The 21,365-nt window shown below is 67.3% G+C and overlaps 2 protein-coding genes across 5 annotated transcripts; both read right to left on the bottom strand.

Moving 5' to 3' along the window:
- Positions 1 to 493: 493 nt before the first annotated feature.
- SHMT2 (serine hydroxymethyltransferase 2) lies at positions 494 to 19,651 on the bottom strand. Of its 3 annotated transcripts, XM_075445833.1 has the most exons (13): positions 19,648 to 19,651; positions 5,055 to 5,113; positions 3,830 to 4,027; positions 3,647 to 3,726; positions 3,237 to 3,437; positions 3,078 to 3,159; positions 2,705 to 2,827; positions 2,436 to 2,575; positions 2,062 to 2,227; positions 1,889 to 1,988; positions 1,461 to 1,616; positions 1,105 to 1,212; positions 494 to 935 (listed from the first exon to the last, which is right to left on the bottom strand). In XM_075445833.1, exons 2-13 carry the CDS (start codon positions 5,076 to 5,078, stop codon positions 808 to 810), a joined length of 1,506 nt encoding a protein of 501 aa, XP_075301948.1. In that variant the 5' UTR covers positions 5,079 to 5,113; positions 19,648 to 19,651; the 3' UTR covers positions 494 to 807. The 3 variants fall into 3 exon arrangements, with proteins under 3 accessions (XP_075301948.1, XP_075301947.1, XP_075301949.1); XM_075445832.1 differs by lacking the exon at positions 19,648 to 19,651 and having other exon boundaries at positions 5,055 to 5,184; XM_075445834.1 differs by lacking the exons at positions 3,830 to 4,027; positions 19,648 to 19,651 and having other exon boundaries at positions 5,055 to 5,183.
- Positions 5,534 to 20,249, bottom strand: NXPH4 (neurexophilin 4). Of its 2 annotated transcripts, XM_075445846.1 has the most exons (3): positions 20,160 to 20,249; positions 6,354 to 6,943; positions 5,534 to 6,248 (listed from the first exon to the last, which is right to left on the bottom strand). In XM_075445846.1, exons 1-3 carry the CDS (start codon positions 20,208 to 20,210, stop codon positions 6,176 to 6,178), a joined length of 714 nt encoding a protein of 237 aa, XP_075301961.1. In that variant the 5' UTR covers positions 20,211 to 20,249; the 3' UTR covers positions 5,534 to 6,175. The 2 variants fall into 2 exon arrangements, with proteins under 2 accessions (XP_075301961.1, XP_075301960.1); XM_075445845.1 differs by having other exon boundaries at positions 5,534 to 6,943.
- Between the last annotated feature and the right edge of the window lie 1,116 nt (positions 20,250 to 21,365).

Below are 21,365 nucleotides of genomic sequence, written 5' to 3'. Positions count from 1 at the left end.
CATGGACACATGTGCGTGTCCTGGGACAGGGGAGTCCTTCCTGGCAGCCTTCGGCTTGGCTGGGGCCATGTGGGCAAACCCCCGGCCAGCAAACACGGACAGATGACCCAGGAGAGGGGGACACGCTGGGGAGCAGGCAGCTGCCCAGCCTGCCAGGGGCTGGGCTGCCTCCAGCCCCCCAGTGCTGCGGGCAGCCAGAGGGCCCCCGCAGCAGCTCAGCACCCTGCAGCAAGGAGGGAAGCCCGGGCCACGGCCCCCCACCATACCGGTCTCGATCCAGGGCTCAGCGTAACTCCCACCTCTCCTCCTCCACAGCAGCACCGGGGTAGAGAAAAAGGGATGGGGGACACTGAGGCACAACCGTGGACAGTGAGACCCAGGGCTTTGTGCCCCACATCCACCAACAGCACCCTGGTACGGTGCCCTCAGGACACTGTCCCCCACACTGCCTTGTCACCAACCTTCCCTCCGCGGCTCAGCACCCACACACCTCCACGCTGGCAGGCTCTGCCCCCACTTTTATTAGCAACCCTCCCTCCCCATAGAAAAGTGCAAGACTTGCTTGGACAGAGGGGACAAGGCTGGATCAAGGACTGGTCCCTCCCCCCCATCAGAGTCTGGGGGGGTCTATGTACCCTAACACTGAGAGCGGGACTGGGGTGGGCCACCCCCCACCCTGGGGAGGGAGTACCCGATCCCAAAGGTGCTGGCGGGGGACGAAGGGGAGTGGGGAATGCAGGGGGTGGTTTTAAGCCTCCCCTTGCCCCCTGGCAGTCCCGGCCCGGCAGGAGCGGTGAGAGCCCCCGCTCAGTGGTCGCTGAAGCCAGGCATGGGGAAGGCACGAGCAAAGGTCTCCACACGCTGGCGCAGGCTGGCCAAGCGCTGCTGCGTCTCCGCATCCTGCAGCAAGAAGGTCTTGAACTCCTGGAGCTTGCCTGGGGGCAGAGGGGGAGACGGTGAGAAGGGCAGGGGAACACTGCTGCAGGCCCATCCCTGCCCAGGCGGGGGGGGAGGCTGGCACCAGCTTGGGGTGCAGTCCCGCAACGCAGAGGGAGAGGTGCCGGCTGGCACCCAGGAAGGGGGGAGATGGGGGCCCCTGCTCACTGGTTTTGCTCTTGACATCCAGGGCCAGCGCAATGCCCTCGTCGATGAAGGCCACAACTTTCTGGAAATCGTCCTCATGGAAGTGGCGGGAGGTCAGTGCGGGGGCACCTGGGGGACAGAGCCCATCAGGGCTGGGAGCTGCTCGGGGGCACCATCTGCAGAAACCAGTCCCACCAAGGTGCTCCCCAAGTCCTGGCCCCCATGTGCTCTCATGCCCCGCTCCGAGTCAGAAACTGGCTGCAAACTCCCACGTGGAGTCCTCAAAGAGGGGTGAAACAGAGGGGGGATGCCCCAGGGTGAAAGCCTGGGGCTGGATGGAGGCAGGAAGACCCCCCCAAGCAGGGGCCGTCCCTCACCCAGGCGCAGCCCCCCCGGCGTGAGTGCGCTCTTGTCCCCGGGGCACGTGTTCTTGTTGGCAGTGATGGACACAAGCTCCAGCACCCGCTCAGCCCGTGCGCCGTCAATGCCCTTGGGCCGCAGGTCCACCAGCACCAGGTGGTTGTCGGTGCCACCTGGGGAGCAAGGGAAAGGGGTGAGCAGCGACAGCCAGCCCCGAGCACCCCAGCCACTCCCTGTCCTCACCGCCAAACCCCAGCCCCTTCCCCACTCTGCAGCACTGCCCCTGTGCCACCTCCCAAGTTCTGCCTGGCACCCGCTCCTCTGCCCCCCACCCTGCCACGCTCCCCACTGCTGCCTAGGGGCTCCGAGACCAAGTGGTGCCACTCACGACCTACCACAGCCTCGTCCCTCCCGGTCCCCAAAAGCGCGAGGAACGAGGCGTTACCTGATACCAGGGTGTACCCACGCTGGAGCAGGGCCTGCGCCATGGCTTTGGCGTTCTTCAGCACCTGCTGGCAGTACTGGCGGAAAGCTGGCGAGCTGGCCTGGTGCGGTGAGACCACGTCAGTGTGGGGCCCCGGTCACCCCCAGCCCTGAGCCCACCAGCCCAGCACAGACCTGCTTGAGGGCCACGGCTACAGCAGCAATAGCATGGTTGTGGGGTCCCCCTTGCAGGGAGGGGAAGACAGCGAAGTTGACCCTGTCCTCCAGGTCATAGAGCGTCTCCTTGCCCGTCTTCTTGTCCACCGACCGCACGCCCTTGCGGTAGAAGATCAGTCCTGACCTGGCAGCAAGAGAGAGTGGGTTCTGCTTCTCTTGCCTGCCCGCCATCCCCCATGGCAGGGGCTTAGCGCCGACAGCGCTCCCACCCTCCCACGGGACCCTCCCTCCCAGCTCTGGCCCCAGCCAGAGCACCGAGCGCATCCTCTGCTTCGCACTCCCCCACCACGGGCGGGCACCCTCCAGGGGACGGGGCCAGGACACAGCCTCACCTGGCGCCGCGCAGGGTCTTGTGCGTGGTGCTGGTGACCAGGTCCGCGTGCTCGAAGGGCGAAGGAATGGCCTTGGCTGCCACCAGCCCGCTGATGTGCGCCATGTCTGCCAGCAGGTAGGCCTTCACCTCCTCGCACACCTGTGGACGTGGGGCACGGGGGTCACGGGCTGTCCTTGTCTCCATGGCCATGAGCAGGGCATGACTGTCCTCAAGCTGACGCAGGCACAAGAGCTCCCGCTGCGTGGGATGGAGCCTGCCGCCCTGTACCTTCTTCATGCGAGCATAGTCGATGAGGCGGGCGTATGCGCTGGTGCCGGCAATGACAAGACGAGGACGGAAGAGCCGTGCTGTCACCTCCAGCTGGTCATAGTCAATCAGCCCTGTGGCTGGCTGTGAGGGACAGACAGACAGACAGACAGCTTGCCCGAGGCACGTCCCTGTCCCCAGCTCAGAGCAGAGCACATTTGGCTGAACCACAGGCAGCTCCCGCGCACCCCATGGCACCGGGACATGGCTGGGACACAGGGAGAGCAAGGCAGGGGATGGCAGAGCGGCTCAGGCACCACAGGGGCACCACTGGGATGAGCAGCTCGACCAGCAGATCCCCCCTCCCCCCAGGAACCTGCCCCCCTTGGCTCACGTCAAGTTTGTAGGGCATCGACTCGAAGAAGATGGACGTTGCTGAGATTCTCTTGATGTCCGACATGTACCCGTGCGTGAGGCTGCAGGGAAAGGCAGAGGCACAGGATCAGGCTGGGCCCCCCCAAGAGGCACCAGGCTGCCCCACCCCGCTACGTACTGGCCCCCATCAGGCAGGTCCAGCCCCATCAGGCGGTCGTGGGGCTGCAGCAGGGCTGTGTAGGCTGCGAAGTTGGCTGGAGACCCTGAGTAGGGCTGAACGTTGACGCCCCAGCGCGCAGGATCCAGGTCGAACGCCTCCAGAGCCCGCTGCTCACACAGCAGCTCAATCTGGTCCACCACCTCGGCTCCCCCATAGTACCTGCAGCACAAGGGAGGTGGCTGCAGGCCTTCCCCCACCAGCCCCACAGCCTCCCACCCTGCCCCACATGAGAGGACAGCCTCCCCTTGGAAGCACCCGCTCCTGCCCTGGGGCTCCCCTTAACCTTTCCTGCAGCTGAATGTCAGCTGCAGGAGGACCCTGATGCCATCAGTGCCCTCCGACTCCCCAGAACCTACCCCCCCCTTTACCTCTTGCCGGGGTACCCCTCCGAGTACTTGTTGTTGAGGCAGGAGCCCAGGGCTTCCAGAGCGGCCCGGCTGCAGAAATTCTAGGGGAAAAGGGGAGTCAGAAACAGGGCAGCAGAGCTCCTGCCTGAGTAGGGGTCCCCCGGGACTGTCACCACCACCTGCCCCAAGCACCCTGTACTCCACCTCAGAGGCAATAAGCTCCAGCCCCCGGCACTGCCGATCCTTCTCCTTCTGGACCAGGGTCCACACCTCGGGGTCACTCTCGGCCAGACTCTCCTGTCCCGTCCAGCCAGGCACGTGTCCAGTGGCAGCCGCCGTGGCGGTGCCGTGCTGTGCCCGCCGGCTGCTGGTGGCCACCAGACCCCCACATCGCTGCAGGGCCTGCGCAGGAGAGGGGGGCTGCCAGGCTGCCAGCCTGCACAGGCGAGTGCCAGGCCCCCCCTTACCCCCGAAGTGCCCCTGGAACAGCAGGTGACAGTGCCAGGAGCAAGACCCCAGCATTCTGTCTCCAGCCACCAGAGCTGCCCCCCAGGGTGGGCATGTGGGGACCCCCCAAGGTCCCCACAAGGCCTCCTGGGCCCATGGCCGGGGCAGGAGCTGCAGGAATGGCAGCCAAACCGGCTGCGGGCGCAAAGTGCGTGCACAGCAGAGCCACACACGTGTGTGCCCGTGTCCACGCCTGGGTGGGATGGCTGAACCCCCAGCCACGCCGCAGGGCCCCGTCCTGTGCACGGGGATGCGGGGGGGGGGGGGGGGCTGCGGGGTCACTGCCGCATCCCCCCCCGCAGCACCACGCACAACGTGGGGGCCCCCACTGCTCCCCTCAGCCCAGGGTCCCGAGGGGCGCGGAGGGGGACCCGTGCCCCCCCGCTCTGCCCCGTGCCGGTGCCCGGTGCCGGGTGATGTAACCGCCGCCGCCCCATTGCATCACCCGCGGGCCGCGGTCGCCGGGCAGGGCCAAGGCCGGCGGCGGTGGCTGCCCCGGCCCGGGGACTTCGGGACGGACGCAAAGTCCGCGGGGCGGGGGCCGGGCCGGGGGTGCCGCTGCCAAGCCGGGGGGCCGGGACTGGGGGCCACTGCCACGGGCCCCCCCCTCCGCAAAGGGGCGCTGGGGCGGACGGGGGGCCAGGAGAAACGGGGACGCAGGCAGCGACCCCCCGGGCACCGGGACCCCCCGCGGGCACCCAGACCCCCTCCCCCCCCCTCCCAGCACCGGGGCCCCCTGCGAGCACCGGAACAGCCCGGTGAGCGGGACACGCTGCGAGAACCGGGACCCTGCGGCCACAGGGGCTCCCCCGGGTACCGGGACACGCGCCCGGGTACCGGGGCGCCCTGCGAGCACCGGGACTCCCCGGGCGCCGGCCCCCCCCCGGCGCCGGGACCCCCCCTTCCCAGCCCCAAGACTCACCCTGCCCAGGCGGAGCGGCCACATCGCGCCCCGCGCTCCAGGCAGGTGCGGGTGCGGGTGCGGGTCCCCGCCCCGGTCCCGGTCCCGGTCCCGGTCCCGCCCCGGCCCCGCCGATGCCGCGCGAGCGCTGCCGGGGCGGGGCGGGGCCAAAGGGCTGCCGGCACCGCAGGGCCCGACGGGAAACTGGCGGTGCAGACACCCCCAGCCCCCCGGCCCCCCCGCCCCGGGGCAGCGGGCGCACGGTGAGGGACGGGATCAGCACACTCCACCGCTTCTCCTTTTTTTTTTTTTTCCAATGTTTTTCTTTATTTTCCACTTTTTTTTCCATTTGAATTTTCTTAAAAAAAGGTGAAGAAGCCCCTGCGCGGCGCCAGGGCCGGGGCAGCCCCCAGCCGGGGCCGGGCTGGCGCGGGGCCGGGGACCGCTGCGTCCCGGCGCGGGGCGGGGGGCGGGGGGGGGGCGGTCAGCAGCCGGGGGGGGCGCAAACCGGGCGGGGGGCGGGGGGGGGGTCTGGGCAGGGCCCTTCCCGGCGCGGGGGGTTCCATGGGGCAGCGGGGGCTCGGCTCCGTGCCCCAGCGCTGCCGCAGCCGGGGAGGGGCCCGGGGACGGGGAAGCCTCCGAAACACGCGGGCGGCGCGCGCAGGCTGGCGTGCACACGCGTCTCCACGCGCACACGCGTGCCCGTCTCCCACGGCTGCAGAAAGACAAAAGCCCCCCCCGAGCTCGCCCCGGTGCCGTGACCCGCAGCCGTGCGCGGGGGTGACACCCGCCCGGCCAACGCCATTGCACGGGGCTGCACCCCCGCACCTCGCCCACGTGCTCCCGGGGACCCCACCCAGCCCCCGGCGTGGGGTGGGGGGGGGCCGGGCTCCCCACCTGCACCCCCCGCCAGCCGCAGGGATGGGAGCGCGGCGGGCAGCGGGGCTGGGACCCCCTGCGCCCGCCGTGCCCCGGGGGGGCTGTGCCCGGCCCGGCTCCCGGGCCCCGGCAAGGTGCTGCAGTGATGGGGGGGGGGCTGGCGCGGGAGCGATGGGTGGCACCGTGCAGCCAGGACAGGGTGCAGGAGCCCCTGGCCCCCGTCTGCCTCCAGCTCCAGTGCCCACCGTCCCTTTGCGCGGCTGTCAGCCGAAGTAGGGGTTGTCGTGCTGGAAGTTGTAGTCGGGGCAGACCTTCTGGACCAGCTTGTAGTCGATGCTGAGGAAGGAGATGAAGATGCAGATGACCTTGAAGGGCTTGGCGCAGAGCCAGGCAGCGTGGCTCTGCGTGTGCTCGGTGAAGCACACCTTGGAGGGGTCGTACAGGCAGGGCTTGTTCTTCCGTGCCCGGTTGGTCTTCTCGTACTCCACGTGGCAGTTGAGGGCCTTGGCTGGGCGCCCCTCGGGCAGGGTGCTCTGCTGGGGGGGCGGGCGCGGGAGTGGCGGGGGTGCCGGCACCAGCACCTCGAAGCCCACTGCCTTGGAGGGGGGCACGATGCTGACCGAGACGTTGCCCAGGCTGGAGGAGTTGTGGCGGAAGTAGACGCTGAAGGTCCCGTTGATGTGGTCGACGATCTTCCCAGTCACCAGCAGGCTGAACTTCAGTGTCTTGATGTTGAAGTAGAAGTCGCCCCAGCCAAAGATCTTCTTGGTGCGGCCAGACTTGAGCGAGGGCTTGCGCCGGGCACGGGGATTTGGCAGTTCCCCAGCCGTCTGGTTCTTCTGCCAGTCCCAGGGGGTCCGTGCAGCACCCAAGGGTGTCCCCACACCCCGGGGGGGCTCAGCCGGCATCAGCCGCCCAGGGTCAAGCAGCGGGGGCTTCAGGGTGCCGTAGGGGACATCCTTGAGGAGGCCGGAGGTGCCCAGCTCCAGGTACCCCAGGGTCTTGGCGATGTGGCCCCCAGCACACACCATCTGGGGAAGAGGGCAGAGACTGCTCGAGCTGTGCCTGCCACCCCTCGCTCCTCCTCCTGCCTGTCCCCATGCACCCTGCTGGCTCCGTGTTCCCCTCCCGCACCCCTCTGCATCCCCTCTGTGGCCACACACCCCTTTGGCACCATGCCCTCCCCCCCCATCCACTATGTCCCCAGCCGAACATGGCTGCTCCCTGCCCGCGCCAACCCCAGCCCCTGCTGGGCCCTGCACAGGCTGTCCCAGACAGACCCCGGGCGCCAGTGCTGCTTCTCCAGCACCATCCATGTCCCTGTGACGGGCAGAAGCAGGATATGGGACGACGCATGACTGCCTGCCCCACCACAGCTGAAGCCTATTAGGATGCAGGGAGGTGGCGGGCAGCAGCGTGTTCCGAGATGGGGAGGCAGCAGAGCCCTGTGCTGCCTGCCAGGGGAGCCTAATTGCATTACCCAGTGCCTCTGATCTGCGGCTGAAATCACAGAGACCCCCGCCAAGCTGCACAGCAGCTGCTCCGCCCTCCACGGTAATTGCGCTGGGCAGACACGGCTGAAGAGTGGGGTGCATTGTGTGCAGAGGGGGGGCATGCCAGGAATGAGAAGGGACCCCTTGTTCTGCCGGGAGGGGGGAGGGCTGGGGTCACTTTCTGCATTCTGGTGAGGGAGGGAATTTGCAGCAGAAGCAGGGAAGATGGGCAGCGGAGGGGAGGAAAACACCAGACAGCTGCAAGGTCCCTGCACCGGCGTGGGGACACCCCCTCATCCAACACAGAGCCAGCAGCCTTTGGCAAGGTCTCTCACAGGGTGGGGAGAGGCAGCTCCTCTCCCGGGGGGGTAAATCGAGGCAGGGAGCCGCAATGGAGACAAGCTGCCTGGTACCCCCAACCTGGGCGAGCTGTGAGCCCGGCTGGGGAGGTGCTGATGGCCACCGGCACACCAGGACCCTCTGGAGGTACGGCCAGCACTGGGGGTCACGCAGCAGCTCCCAGCCACACCGGTCGAGAAAGGGACCCTGTGCACCAAGGAGGCTGGAACCCACCCCCCGCTAGGGAACAGCCGGGACGAGACGGCAGCGTCTCCTGGCCGAGGCTCCCCGCAGCCGTCACTCTGCCCAGCCGGCTGCCGGCCCGGACATCGCACGGCTCGGCAGCGGCGCGCAGAGCCAGCTGGCACCTCTCCAGACCTCAGACCCTGTCTCTGACGCGTCCCATGTCCCTCCTTCACCTGAGCCCACCTGCCCCCCCCGCTTCCCCATCCGTCAGCCCGGCTGCTCCCGGCTCCGCGCCCCGGCGCCCGGCATGCCCTGCCAGCTGCTCCCGGCGCAGGACGCTGCGCCATCGGCCTCGGCCTCGTCAATCACTGTCGCCTGCGCGCTGCCAGGGGCTGGGGCTGCGCTGGCAGTTTTTGCTCTGGACGACCCATTTCCCGAGGGGGAATCGGAGAGGGGGGGAGTGGGGAAGGAGGGTTCAGAGCAGAGGTGCCAGCTGGAGGAGCCTGGGGGGGGGCACAGGGGGGCTATGCCCCCATAGGAAACTGAGGCATGCCTCAGTGCTGAATCTGAGCTGGTGGGGCTGGAGGCAGGGTGGGAGGCGCTGGGGACAGTTCCTGCCTGCTGCTGATGGGGGTCTCATCCTGGCACCACCGGCAGAATGGCTCGATGCCGCTCTCCCCCTCGGAGTGCAGTGCACTCTTCCCGTGCCCCCCCATCAGAGAGGGCTGAGTCCCCCCGACCCCCTCCTCCACGGCCAGGCAGTCTGTGTGCGGGGACCGGGCTCTGCTGGGCACCCACCAGTGATGGAGCAGCACCAGGGGGGCTTCCCCGGCCACGGGCCCCCACCCTTGCCCTGTTCCTCTCCAGCTGCTGGGCTGGAGTCTCTCAGCCAGGCTGCACACCGCTGTCTCCGGGATCTACTGCCTTACGCCCCTAATGCTGTGTGTGCCGGGCTAAGCCTGTAAATCTGCTCTGCCGTGGGCTCGCTCCCGCCTGAGCCGCAGCAGCAGCGGCAGCAGCCCCGGCTGCTCCTGCCAGCACCGGCCATTCCGCCCCACAGACCTGCCTCTGCCGCAAAAACCGGCCCACCCAGGCACGGCTGCGTGCGCCCGGGTCTGTGGGCAGGGGAGGATTTGTGGGGCCTCAGCCCGGCCTGGGAACAGGGCACTGTGCAGCGAGAAGCTGTGGCTGAGCATCCCTGCAGCCCCCCGCTCCGCTCCGGCCGTCCCCCAGCTCCCTCCCCAGTCTCTCTTTGAGCGCGGCTGCTGCCTTCGCCCTTATCTATATTTCAACGCAGCTTCAAAGCTGGGTGCCTTCACCAGCCAGAGAGAGAGGGAGCGAGCACGGCAGGACGATGAGATGGAGAGATAAATGGGGGGAAGGGGAGAAGGGCAGCCCCCCAGCACCCTTCCTCCAGCCAAGAGAGCGGTGTTGTGTGTGTTGGGGGGGGACGACAGTGGCCCTGGTGGGACTGCCGCTCCCCCTCCACCCCAGCTACGGGTTCATTGTTAATCCCACGCGTACGTGTTCATCAGCCTGGGAGCGCCCTACGTCCCACCGCGGGCAAGCAATGGGCGTCCCTCACCAAGAGATGAGCCCAGGCGGGCCAGTGGCACTGGTAACCCAGCAGCTGGACGGGGAGCCCCCAAAACCCGCCTGCACCCACAGAGCAGGGACAGAGCACAGCATGGAGACTGCAACCCACAGGGGAACGCGCACACGCTGCCCAAGCCCCCACCAGCCTGGAAAAGAATCCTGGAGGTTTCTCAGCTGTGCGCTGGCTTTCCATCTCAGCTAGGGCTGAGAGCCAGGACGACTGGTTCCCCCCAGCAGTGCTGTGTGAGCCACCGCAGCCCTCCTCCACTGCCTCAGTTTCCCTTTCCAATTCACCCCCCTTCCATGATCCCCTGCTAGCAGTGAGGGGGGGCAGCGGAGTCAGGGATGCAGCGGGAACAGGGCTGTGGTGGAGACAGAGAAGCAGTAGGGACAGAGACGGGACAGGGACAGAAAGGCAGTGGAGAGGGACACTGTGGGAATCAGTGGGGATGGGCGCGTACTGGGGAAGGAGGTGCTGACAGCAGCTCCCTACATTACTGAGGGCTGTGGGTCCCTCGGCCAAGTTTGTGCAGGGGGATGGGGCAGGATGGGGCCAGGGTCTGTGGGTCATGGACTGGGCACAGGGCAGGGCAGGAAGGCCCCCGGGCTCTTTATCTAGTGAGGACGTATCAAGCTGGGACACGTCCCCTCCCAGGGGAAAGGAGCCCCTGTCCCTGTGGGGAGAGAAGGGCCCCCCAGCCCCTCCGGGCGAGGGGCCAGGCTGGCAGCCTCCCACCCACCCCCAGGTCCCTCCCCAGGAGCTGCGGGGGGAGCGGGGGATGAAAGGGAATTGCAGAGCAGGGCAGCAACTGCCGATGCAGCCAGGGCTATCGACTGCGGCAGAAGCGCAGCCTGGGGCCGTGGGCAGCACAGAGATGTGGGGAGACCCTCACTGCCCACCGCCCCTGGTGCAGCCCCAGGACTGCGTCCCCTGGCCAGCCCGGGGGTCTTGGAGCCTGCAGGCAAGGGGCACAGTAGAGGGGGGGGCCAAGGCAAGCCTCTTCCACGACAGCACCAAGAGAAGCCAAGGTCACCCCCCTGCACCCTGCCAGCGCTGTCGGCATTCAGGGCAGGTCCCACTCACACCTTGCACTAAATATTAATGCTTCTGCTTGTGAGGGTCCGGGGTGCAGCATGCACATGCGTGCACATGCACCTCTCAGACACGCTTCTCAGGTGTACACGGGGGTCCCAGTGCCTCCTGCGCAGGTGGGCAGAGCCCCCTTCCTCCCTGGCTGCACCAGGATCTGTCCCCTCTGCCTCCACTGCGTGCTGGGCACCGGCTGCGATGCACCATTCATGCATGTTTGTCTGGTGTGCTTGCTTTCACCATTACACATGCATGCGCTGCTGCAGCCACGCGTCACCCCAAGACAATGACACGTTCTTGCTGCTCTCAAGTCCCTTGTGCCCTTGGCAGTGCAGGGCTGCCACGCGTCTGCAGGCACCCGTGAGCCACCGTGTGCACAAGCAGCCACGCAAGGATGCAGGAAGGGCTGGGGTGGCTGCGGAGGGACTGGAAGGCTCTCGGTGCCGGCATCAATTTGGCTTGTCAGGACCAGCAGTGATGGCCACTCACATCCCATTTGCTGGCAGGGCCAAGCACCGTCAGCGGCTCCCCCGAGACCCACGGTCACCTTGGCAGGGGGAGCGGATCAGCACAGGGAGGGGGGGTGTGGACCGGCTGTCCCAGCGTGGACTGAGATGAGCTCCCGGCACCCAGAGAACAGGGCCAGGAGCGATGGGGTACCACCTCAAGGAAAAACAGCCCCTGCCTCCGCCAGGAGCAGAGCACCCATGACAACCCTCATCGAACGCCCCATCCCTATGGCCAGCCTGTCCCCTGCACCTGGCTCTGAGCTGTCCCCCCCTTGGCGGGGGTCGGTGGCAGAGCGCGCGCTGATCCGCTGATTGGGGTCTCCAGCTCTCCCCATGGGCGCAGGGTCAAGCCAGCCTCTCCCCTGTCACCTCGCTGCCTTCGTTAGTGCAAGGAGATTAATTGGAGGTGGTGAGCGACAATCCCCGTGGGTCTGCTCCCCCCAGCGCAGCGCAGCTCGGGGCGGTGTGGCATTTCCAAAGGTTAGCAGCAAACAAGGTGCCTCTGACAGCTCCCATTTATCTCGCTGGCGCTGCGCGGGTGCTAATGCGGTGGCAGGGTGACGCGGTGCAGCGGTGGGCTCTGCTGGGCTGCAGGGAGGGACCCAAGCATGCGCCCCAGCGTGCTGAGGCGTGCAATGCACGTCTGAACAACTGCGTGTGAGTGAGAGCGCCCAAGGGAGCTCCCGTGTCTGCGCAAGTGTGCAAGCCCGCGGGTGCCAGGTGTGCACGCGATTGCCCGGTGCCTGCCCAGCCCAGTCTGCACCTGCAGCAAGCGTGCAGGGGACTGCAACAAACGCCTGCAGTTGCTCATGTCCACATGCACTGCTCTTCACGCGGCTGAATGCACGCGAATGCCTTCACATCCCTGTGAGCGCATCTGTGCGCACACACGCGTGGTTACACATGCACACGCGACGCGAGGTGGCTCTGCGCGTGTGCCTTTGCAGGGGAGCCTCTGCGTGACGAGCGCGTGCCTGTGCCTCCCGTGCACCTGCCCCAGCACGGCCATGCCTCTGCCCGCGCCCCGCTGGGCGCAAGCGTGCGGCTCCGACGCAGCTGGGGCGGGTGAGTGGCAGGCTGCCAGCGAGAGACCCTGTGAGGCAAATCTGCAGTGATGGCTGCGCGGTGCCAGGCCAGCGAATTAACCTGCTGCTGGGCACACCTGGGCTGGGTCCGGGTTCTGGTGGAGCTGGGAGGAGCTCAGGGGCCACAGACCAGAAGCACAAAGCAAGACCCAGCCTGGCTGCCCGTCCCTGCCAGGGAGGCTGCGACCGAGGATGCTGCTCCAGCAGTAAGGACCCAAGGGCAAAAGGACGGGGCTGCAGGACGGGGAGTGGGACAGGTGAGGGGGGCCCGGGGGCGGCAGCAGTGCACAGCCCCATGGGGGTTATAGGGGAAGGCTGCCGGGCAGGCGTGGGGTGTCACGGGCAGGGGGTGCAGGAATGGGATGCAGGACAGTCTCGGAGGAAGGGCAGAGTCCCCCATCTCAGCCTCACAAGGGCAAGGAGAGAAACCTAGCTGGCTGTCCCCAGCAGCTGCCCCAGCATCCCACTGACTCCCAGCTCAAAGACTCCTGAAAGCCCATCCCTGGCTGCTGCTCCAGGGCCGGGGCACCCAGCAGGGGTAACTCTGCTCAGTGCCCCCCCCCCAGCATCAGCCCCGCCGCACACAGCACACCACCCCACGTCTGTGCAGGCAGCGGCTCGCCCCACGGCTGGGCCCCCACTGCCCACGCACGGCCCATCCCCTCCTCACCTCGCAGCCCCGTGGAGTCACTCAGCCCCCTCCTCCTGCACCCCACCTCACAGCCGGGAGCCCCCACCCTGCCGCAGGCAGCAGTGCCGGCTGCCCCCCTCACCCCAGCACAAGGGGGCAGCACGGACGTGGTGGGGTGAAAGGGCACCGTGCTCCGAGGGAAGCTGAATCTGCCCCAGTCTCACGCACCGAGGGGTCGAGCAGGTGACAGACAGGGACGTCAGGATGCACTCATGCACAGCCACCCTGCCACACATGCCCACAGCATCGTCGTGATGGCTGGACGCATCCTGCCCTGGAGGTGAGCTCAGCACCACCAGCCAAAGGCCTCCTCAGTCCTTCCTCTGCCTCTTCTGCGCTGCCGCTGCGACTGCCAGCGGTTTGCTCGCACCCGAACTCAGCCCAGCGGGCAGGCGGCTGCAGGAGCCCCAGCACCAGGACGGGCGAACCCAGCACGACCACATCCTTGCTGGGGGGGGAGCACGGATGAGCTTGCCAAAGCCAAATCCACCATCAGGTCACGGCACCGTGGGGCGGCCGGAGCTGTCAGCGCCCGCCCTGCGCACGCAGCCCGCGGCAGCACCCACAGGAGCCGCGCTGGGGTCCTGCTCCCGGTGACACCCCTGCCTAAAGCGACGCTCAAACAAGGTCCAGCGCTGCCTCGCGCGGGAGCACGACCTGTGCGGGGCCAGGAGAAATCAGCTTTCCACAGATGTGTTTTCCTTCACCCCCTAAACAGACACCTCGCTCCTTGCAGACAGAAAAAATATGCAAATGTTGCAGCTTTATTAACGCGCTCGGCACGCGCTGGCTAATAAATATTTCATAGCCTGAGTAGGACTTTTTTTTTCCTCCTTCTTCTTTCTTTCGTTTTGGTTCCTTTTCCCTGTCACTCGTTTCCTGCCTTTTCTTTCCTCAGTCGTTGTTTTATTTATTTATTACCTTTAAGGGCTTCATGGTGAGACAGTAGCTGGTAGGTAGCTGGGGGGGAGCAGGGAAAAATGTACATCCCCAGTCTCTCCCCCCACGGGTGAAAAAGAAAAGTGCCGTTAAGAGCAAAGGAAAAAATATAATAGAAGGGAGGAGACAGCACCAGGCAAAGGATTCAGGGCTTGTGTGACTCATTGGACTCAAGGAAGAAAAGAGAATGAATGAGAAAATGAGGAGATAACCGGAGCGGGAAGGGGGAGAGGGGTGTGCAGGCGGGTGCGCGCGGCAGCGGGGCACGGGGGCGGCGGGGGGGACGGGGGTGCCCGGGCTGAGGGCCTCGAGGAGGCTGCACGCTGCTCGCCCAGCAGCGCGTTGGCAGCGCTGCCGGAGCCCAGCCCGCCTGTGGCACCCAGCTCGGCTCGGCCGCGGGACCGGCACCGCTCGGGGACGGGGCAGACGGGGCTGCGGGTCCCTGGGGAGAGGGGCTGCACGCCCAGGGCGAGCCACCCACCCCTCCGGCCCGGGTCACGGCTCCCGGCTGAGCCCTCGGCGCGGGGCCGCAGGAGCGCGGCGTGGGCAGCTCCCATGGGTGCCATGCGGGGAAGCGCAGGCAGAGCTGGCAGGGGCTGCTGGCAGCAGCCAGGGTGCCCAGCCAGGAGACCCGCATCCCCCCCGGCCCCCGCGGCTCTGCTCCGCGTCCCCACCGCGAAGCGGGCAGGGGGGCTCCCCCCACCCCTGCGGACCTGCCCCAGCTCTTCGGTGGGTGAGGTCTTCCCGGGGGGCGCAGAGAGGGGACAGCTTCCCCCCCCTCCCCAAACCAGAGGGACCCCAGGCCCTCAGGGACACAGCCCCCACCTTCTGCCCAGCTGCCTCTCCTCCCCCCCCCTCGCCTCACCATTTCACTTTATTATTGCAATAAATGTAGCTATAAAAGTGGCAGGTATCGGCGTGCGAGGAGATCGCTTCTCCTGAGCTATGGAAATGTAATTTCGAGTGTGCCCGAGAAATTTTATAAGATCTTATCAGACGGGATCATAAATTGCATTTCCAGCCCCCCCCGCACTACACGCACCCCCTCCCCCCCCCCCCCGATGAGGCAGGGCTGGTGCGAAGGTCAACGTGGAGAGGGGCAGATGCGGGGCTGTCCCCTCAGTGGGGACCCCGTCCCCATGCCCCCCCCCCCCAGCACTGTGCCCCCCCGCTGCCCCCACCCATCTCCCCCCGGCACATTCCCAGGGCCAGCCGGGTTTTATCCCCTCCAGGAGGAGCAGCAAGGGACGAGCAGCGGCAGGGACACGGCTGTCCCCCGCATCACGCCCTGCAGCAGAGGCCGATTAAAACCCTCCAAGAGCCCCTGGGGACCCTCAAGGGCGTTGCTGGGGCTGCACCGTCCTGGGGCCACAGGGGCTGTGCCCCACCGCAGCCAGGCACCAGCTCCCGCCAGGAGCAGGGGACAAGGGGTCCCTGCAGCCCCACCGTCCTCTGGGAGCCCCCTCGCGATCCCCGGGAAGCGGACTTGGCCCTGCTTCGCACGCACCACCCAGACCAGGCTCCCGGTCCCAAGCAGGCGCCAGGCGAAGCAGTGCAAAGCATCACTCTGCTCGCCAAGGAGCCGAGGATCCGCTGCCCGGTGCTCGGGGGACAGGAGGAGGAACGAGAGGGCCTTTGCCCACTGTGACACCCGCAGCACAGCTGGTGAGACAGGCACGAGGGTCGGCCGGGGTCTGTGCCGCTGGCGGCACCGGGCTGAGCAGCCTGCTGCGCTTTGGGTGCAGAGCAGTCAGCCCCATCCGAGCAACAGGGTCTGATGGGGATTTATTTGGGGAGGGGAAAATTAATCCCGCCACCAGCGCAGGGCCCCGCAGGCTCTTTGCAGCTGATCATTTCTGCAGGCTGGGCGCTCATTTCCACAATGACTTTCCTTTTGCAACAGTGATCAGGAAAAAAGCCGGCAAGCAGGGAACACGGGCACAGGGACGTGATTATTTCTTTAGTAGCAATCCAAGCGGCTGGAGAGGAAGCTTCATCTTTCCTGGGCCATTTACCTTCAGCGCCCGAGCGCGAAGGCTGAGCCAGGCAGCTCTTCAGAGATGCTGGAACTTGGCCAGGGCAGGCAGGGGGGGTGGGAGGCTTCGGCTGCTGGGGTCTCAGGGCGGCATCGCCCCACTTTGGGCCACTGGCTGCCAGGACTTTGGCTCCCTGGGAGGAGGAGCTGTGCATGCAGGGAGGGTGGGCAAAAGTCATTAGTCTGGGAGTGTTAATTGGCACGGGTGTGATTAGCAGTGGGGCGGAGGGGTGCTCAGCTTAGGGCTGCTGTTGCAGAGGGAAGCGCTCGCTTTGCTGGCTGCCTCGCTGTCCCAGCTCAGGCCACCCCCTCCCAGCCCCCCCCAGCACCTGGTAGAAAACTGGCAATTTGAAACCAGAGGGGGGAGGAAAAAGCAATAAAGCAGGCCCCGGATTTCAGCCAGAACAACACAGTGGAAGAGCAGGAGCGGGTCTGGCCGGGGGGCACCCCTGGGTGCCCCCCCTCCCCAGCCACTGCCCCCCCCCCTCGGCAGGAGGCTGAGCCGCACCACGCTCCAGGCTCCAGCCTTATTGAATCTCCCAGCTCAGGGTGCAAAGGGCACCACAGGGAAGAGTTATTAAAAAAAGGGAAATGAGTCGCTTGGAAACCTTCTTTCGGAATAACAGTGTGTGTTTGTTTGGCGATAGATTAGCTCAGCCATGCTGAGCACACAGCACCCGCCACGGCGACGGGTGGCTCGGGGGATCCGCAGGAACCAGGCAAGGGGGGATGCACGGAGCCTCTCCCCTGGCCCCAGCAGGCACCGTCCTGTCAGACATGGTCCTGCTGGGGCCGCTCCCTGCAGCTCTGCGCCCACAGGGACTCTTGGGCAGACAGGGGCTTGCAGGGCTGCACTGCCACCCAAACTGCATTTACCCTCCCCCAGTTCCAAACGGGCTACATGTCTCTGAGCTATGAAAGGGTTAAGTTCTCCCCACTGATGGGAGCTGGAGGGGGTGAATAGGGTGTCCTTGCACCGAAAGGGCTGGCAGCATCTGCTTAAGAGCAAAGCCATCTGTCAGCCAACAACTCAGTAAACGTGTGACAGCTCTTGGGTGACAGCAAGGGAAAGGGAATGAAGCAGGGTGAGCTTCCCGGAGGCTGGCATCCCACACCACCAGCCTCCTGCTGGCACGGCCACCGGCACTGCAAGACAGGATTTTCCTGAGAAGGGTTAATCTAGGAAGGAAAACCTGCCAGCAACACTCCAGGTGCTTCGCAGACATCGCCATCTCACCTCCCTGCGCCAGGAAGGAGGGAAACCGAGGCACAGTGCTGGGGAAGCATGCTCCTGCAAGGCACAGCCAGGCAGTGAGGCAAGAGCAGGGGTGAGGAAAGACACCGGTGTCCCGACTCCAGCCCTGCTGCTGCACCAAGCCACCGCAGCCCGCTCTCCTCCCTGGCAGCCCGGCTGGACCCTGCCTGCTCCTGCCTGCTCCTGCCTGCTCCAGGGCCAGCGGCACACTGCCCCTCACCACCGCTGGCTCTTCTTCACGCTGTCACCTGGGCATCAGGGACCACGGGGCTAAGGCCAGGAGGCTGCTGGACAGGAATTGCCCCTCCTCGCTGCAAAATTGCAGCCGGCCCTTCGAGCCTGAGGAGGGCTGAAGAAGCACCCAGGAGCTGCGCCCAGCCCCAGCCGTGGGTCTCCCACGCTCCCGGGTGCACCTGGGGGGCTGGACAGGACCCAGACCTGCGGAAAGCCAGGCCAGCCCTACTCTGAGGGACCCCCTCGATTTAATGCTCAATGCACAGAAAAAATCTAACGCATAAACATCAACCAGCAGCCTGAGGAAAGCTGAGGCAGGAGATCACCTGCGGGGAGCACGGGCAGCATCTCCCCCGCCTGCCCCAGCGCTGCCATCCCGAGCCCAGACGTAGGCAAACCCCAAGCAGCAGCAGCCATGAGGGGTGGGGGGGCCAGGAGAGGTGGTCTGCACACACACGGCAGAGCCAGGCACCCGCTAGGCTGGGGAGCTTGTCCACTGCAGCAGGGAGACGCACGTAGGCAGCCCCAGCAGTGACAATCAACAAACACAGTGCATGGCGGGGGGACACCCCGGGGTCTGTCCTTCTGCAGAAGGAACCCTCGCACAAACCCACCCCCGCCCGGGCAAAAGCACTCCCCTGGGGCAGGCAGCCACATCCACCTCTTCACCCCCCACGACCCTGGTGGGACACGGCACTGGGGAGCTCACATCTAGAGCCCCAGCTGGGGCCTGGGCAGCCGGTGGGACCCCCGCCCGTCAGCCACCCTCCTGTCCCTGAGAGGGGCCAGGAAAGTTTCTCCCCGACAGGCCCAGAGGACTGAGGGGCAGGAACAGCCCCATCTCCCTCCCGCGAGCCTGCTGGCGCAGGGCTGCGCAGACCCCGGCCCCTCCTGCCGCCGGACCCCACGCCAGGAAGCCCCCAGACCACGCTGGTCCCGGCCCCGCACCGCAGAGGGGCTGGGGCTCGCTGCCCCTGCCAGCATCTCCCGGGGTTATCCCCTGCGCCCTGGGACGGGCCCGCTGCCCCCAGCCACGAGCCCCCACCTCACCCCCACCGCTGCTGCCTGTGCGGGCAGGGAGGGGGACAAGGGCAGCGCCCTGCTCCTGATTTCATCAAAACAAAACCATTTGTCTTGAAGCAGCTCCAGCACCGACAGATGCTCTGCGTTAGATGGACACGGGGAGGGGGGGGTCACGCAAAGCCACCCCCACACATAGACACACACACATCCATCCATCCACGTACAACAGAGAGGAGCGTGCCAGAGAGAGACACGTCGCAAGAGCCTTTGCCTGGGGGGTAGGGTTGTGCGGGGGGGGGGAGGGGGGGGGGTGTCCCTGGTGTGCATCCAATTCCTGAGAGGGAATTGACTCGTTTGATTTTATTCATGAAACACAGAAAGTAAAAATGGAGTGTCAGGAAATCAGATCTCCTGGGTGATGAGGCCGGCCCCTCCGGCAGGGCTGGGGGGGCACAAATCCCCCCATTCCTGACCACCACAGATGCTGGTGCCAGATGCAGCTGTAGCCCCCAGACCCAGCAGCTCCCCCCGGGGGGGTGGAAGCCTCACTGGGCTCCAGGACAATGTGGCAGCGGGGGGACAGGCAGGGGCGAGTGGCCTTGGGAAGCTTTTCGCGTCCGGGACCGGGGGACGCGGCAGGGAGGGCGCTGCGGGCAGGGAGGGCGTCTCGGCATCCGCAGCCTCTGCCCCTCCACAGACGGCGAAGGGCCTGTCCCCGGGCGAGCCCCCCGGCCGAGGGGGCACCCGGCGGGACGGGCTGGGGGGGCCGCTCCCCCCGGCGGAGGCCGCGCCGGTGCGGGGCCTGAGCCTGCAGCGGGTCAGGCCCGCAGCGAGGCGTCCCCGCCGCAGGTGGTCTCAGTGCTCGCGCCCGTGGCGGGGCTGGGGAAACCTCGGCCGCCCCGGCCCGGCCCCGGGTGCAGCAGGGCCCCCCCCCGCGCTCCCCGGCACAGCCGGCGGGGGGACTCACCCTGCTGCCCCGCAGGCCGCCGCTCCCACCCGCAGGTGCGGTGCGGGTGCGGGACAAGGGCACCCCACGGGGCCCGGGCCCCCCCGCAGAGCCGCCCCCGGCGGAGGGCCCGACCCGCCCACGCGCGGCTCCGTCTCGCGCGTCTCGCTGCCCCCCGCCCCCCCCGCACCTGCCAGACGGCGCCTTCCGCGCTCCGCAACGGGGCTGGGGGGGGGGGTATGGCGGAGGGGTGGGCTGCTCGCAGCCGGGGTGTGTGCGGGGGCTGCGCCGGCGGCGTGTCCCCCCGCTGCTCCCCCCGCCCCACGGGCAGCCCCGGCCCCCAACTCCGCCCGATGTCCGAGCGCGGTGCCCCGCACCCCCCGCGCAGAGTCCGGGACAGCCCCGAGCCCTCTCCAACTTGAGGCGAGCAGGACCCCCCCGCTTTACAATCCCTGCCCCGCGCCCCCCGCCATACAACTCTGCCGTTCACCTCCCTGCAAACGCCCCCCCACCCGCGACTGCTCGACCCTCTCCTCAGCGTGGCACAAGCCCCCCCACGAGTTGTCCGCCGTCCCCCCGACTGCCTCAGCCCCCGTGCCATGCACGTCCCCCCCCCCGGGCTGCGCGTCTCCCGAGTAGCCGACCGCGCACCCCACCACCGCACGACCCCCCCCTCGCGGAACAGCACGGCCCCCCCCGGAACGCAGCACCCTCCCAACAACTGCACGACCCCCCCCCCCCCCCCGGTAATTGCGCTGCCCCCCCCGAACCGCGCACCCCCCGCCGGCAGCAGCAACTTCGCCGGGCGCGGCCGGTGCCCCGGTACCTGCAGCAGCAGCAGGCAGGGCCCGAGCCGGGGCAGGCGGCGGCCGAGCATCGCGGGGCTCCGCGGCTCCCGGGATGGAGCGGGCGCGGCGGGGCGGGCGGCGGCGCGAGGCGGCGGCCGGGGGCGGCGGGAAGAAAGTTGGAGACTTGCGGGGCCGGGCGGCGCCTCGCGCAGCCCCGCCAATCCCGGGCGCCGCCCCCGCGGGGGGGCACCGGCCACCAGCCCCTGCCCGCGCCCCGCGCCGGGGAGGGGCCAGAGCCGCGGCTGCCCCGCTCTCCCGGGAGACCCCCGCCCCCTGCGATGCCCCCGCTCCTGCCCGAGACCCCAGCCCCCTGCGATGCCCCCGGTCCTGCCCCCCCCTCTCCCAGGAGACCCCGGCCCACGGGGATGCCACCACTCCTGCCCCGCTCTCCCGGGAGACCCCAGACCCCCACAATGCCCTCGCTCCTGCTCCCGTGCAGGGGGCTGTGCTAGCACCTGGGGAGGACAGCCCTGCTCATCTCCACCCTGCCCAGCTGCACCTGGGGAGGGGAGAGGATCCCTCCCAGCTGGGCCCCCCCAAAGACTCCAGCAGGGAAGGGGACCACCCTTCAGCAGGGTCTTTGGGGGGCAGCCCCCAGGCCTGCACACGGGCACCCCTGCCTCACACACCCCGGAGCCTACGAACACCCCCCCCCCGCAGCACACACCCCGTGTCTCAGCCTGGACATGCAACCCGTCTTGCCTGCATGTACACGCGTGTGCATGCACATGCACACACATGTGCTCATCCCTCCAGCCTGGTGCCGGGCCCCTCTCAGGGGGAGTCTGCCAGGTGTTCTCATACACCCCCCCAGCTCAACGGGGATCCCTCCCCAGCGCTATCACTTTATCGTTATTACTATTATTGTTACTGTTATTACTATTATTATCTGCTCGCCTTCCCCAGGAAGCTGACAGCAGGGGCTTTGGTATCAGCAGGGCTGGGGGCAGCACAGGATGGGGGGAGCATTGCAGAACCGTGTGTACGTGTGGAGACAGAATGAATAAAAGGTAAAGGAGAAACAGCAATGGAAAGGGAGTGGGAGAGAAACGAAGGGAAATGGGAGAGGAAGGAAAGGGAAAGGAGAGGGCAGTGCCGATGCGAAGCGGGGGGATTGAGGAGTCCTGGCATCATGGAGCTGCGGGGCCCAGCCAGCCCCATGCCAGCCCCACACAGTCCCCCAG

This window comes from Opisthocomus hoazin, chromosome 32 (genome assembly GCF_030867145.1).
Source record: "Opisthocomus hoazin isolate bOpiHoa1 chromosome 32, bOpiHoa1.hap1, whole genome shotgun sequence".
NCBI lineage: Eukaryota > Metazoa > Chordata > Aves > Opisthocomiformes > Opisthocomidae > Opisthocomus > Opisthocomus hoazin.
Note: the sequence above shows the minus strand (reverse complement) of the source record. Positions and strands in the feature narration are given on the sequence as shown.

What these genes read in the sequence shown, in the direction of transcription:
- SHMT2 (XM_075445833.1), bottom strand. Translation starts at nt 5,078, where the DNA reads ATGTGGCCGCTCCGCCTGGGCAGG. An exon ending in GAGGGGTACCCCGGCAAGAG is followed by an intron (nt 3,438 to 3,646) that starts GTAAAGGGGGGG and finishes CTTGTGCTGCAG; the next exon opens with GTACTATGGGGGAGCCGAGG. An exon ending in GACCTGCCTGATGGGGGCCA is followed by an intron (nt 3,160 to 3,236) that starts GTACGTAGCGGG and finishes CTTTCCCTGCAG; the next exon opens with CCTCACGCACGGGTACATGT.
- NXPH4 (XM_075445845.1), bottom strand. Translation starts at nt 20,210, where the DNA reads ATGCTCGGCCGCCGCCTGCCCCGGCTCGGGCCCTGCCTGCTGCTGCTG. An exon ending in CCTGCCTGCTGCTGCTGCAG is followed by an intron (nt 6,944 to 20,159) that starts GTACCGGGGCAC and finishes CCTCTTCCCCAG; the next exon opens with ATGGTGTGTGCTGGGGGCCA.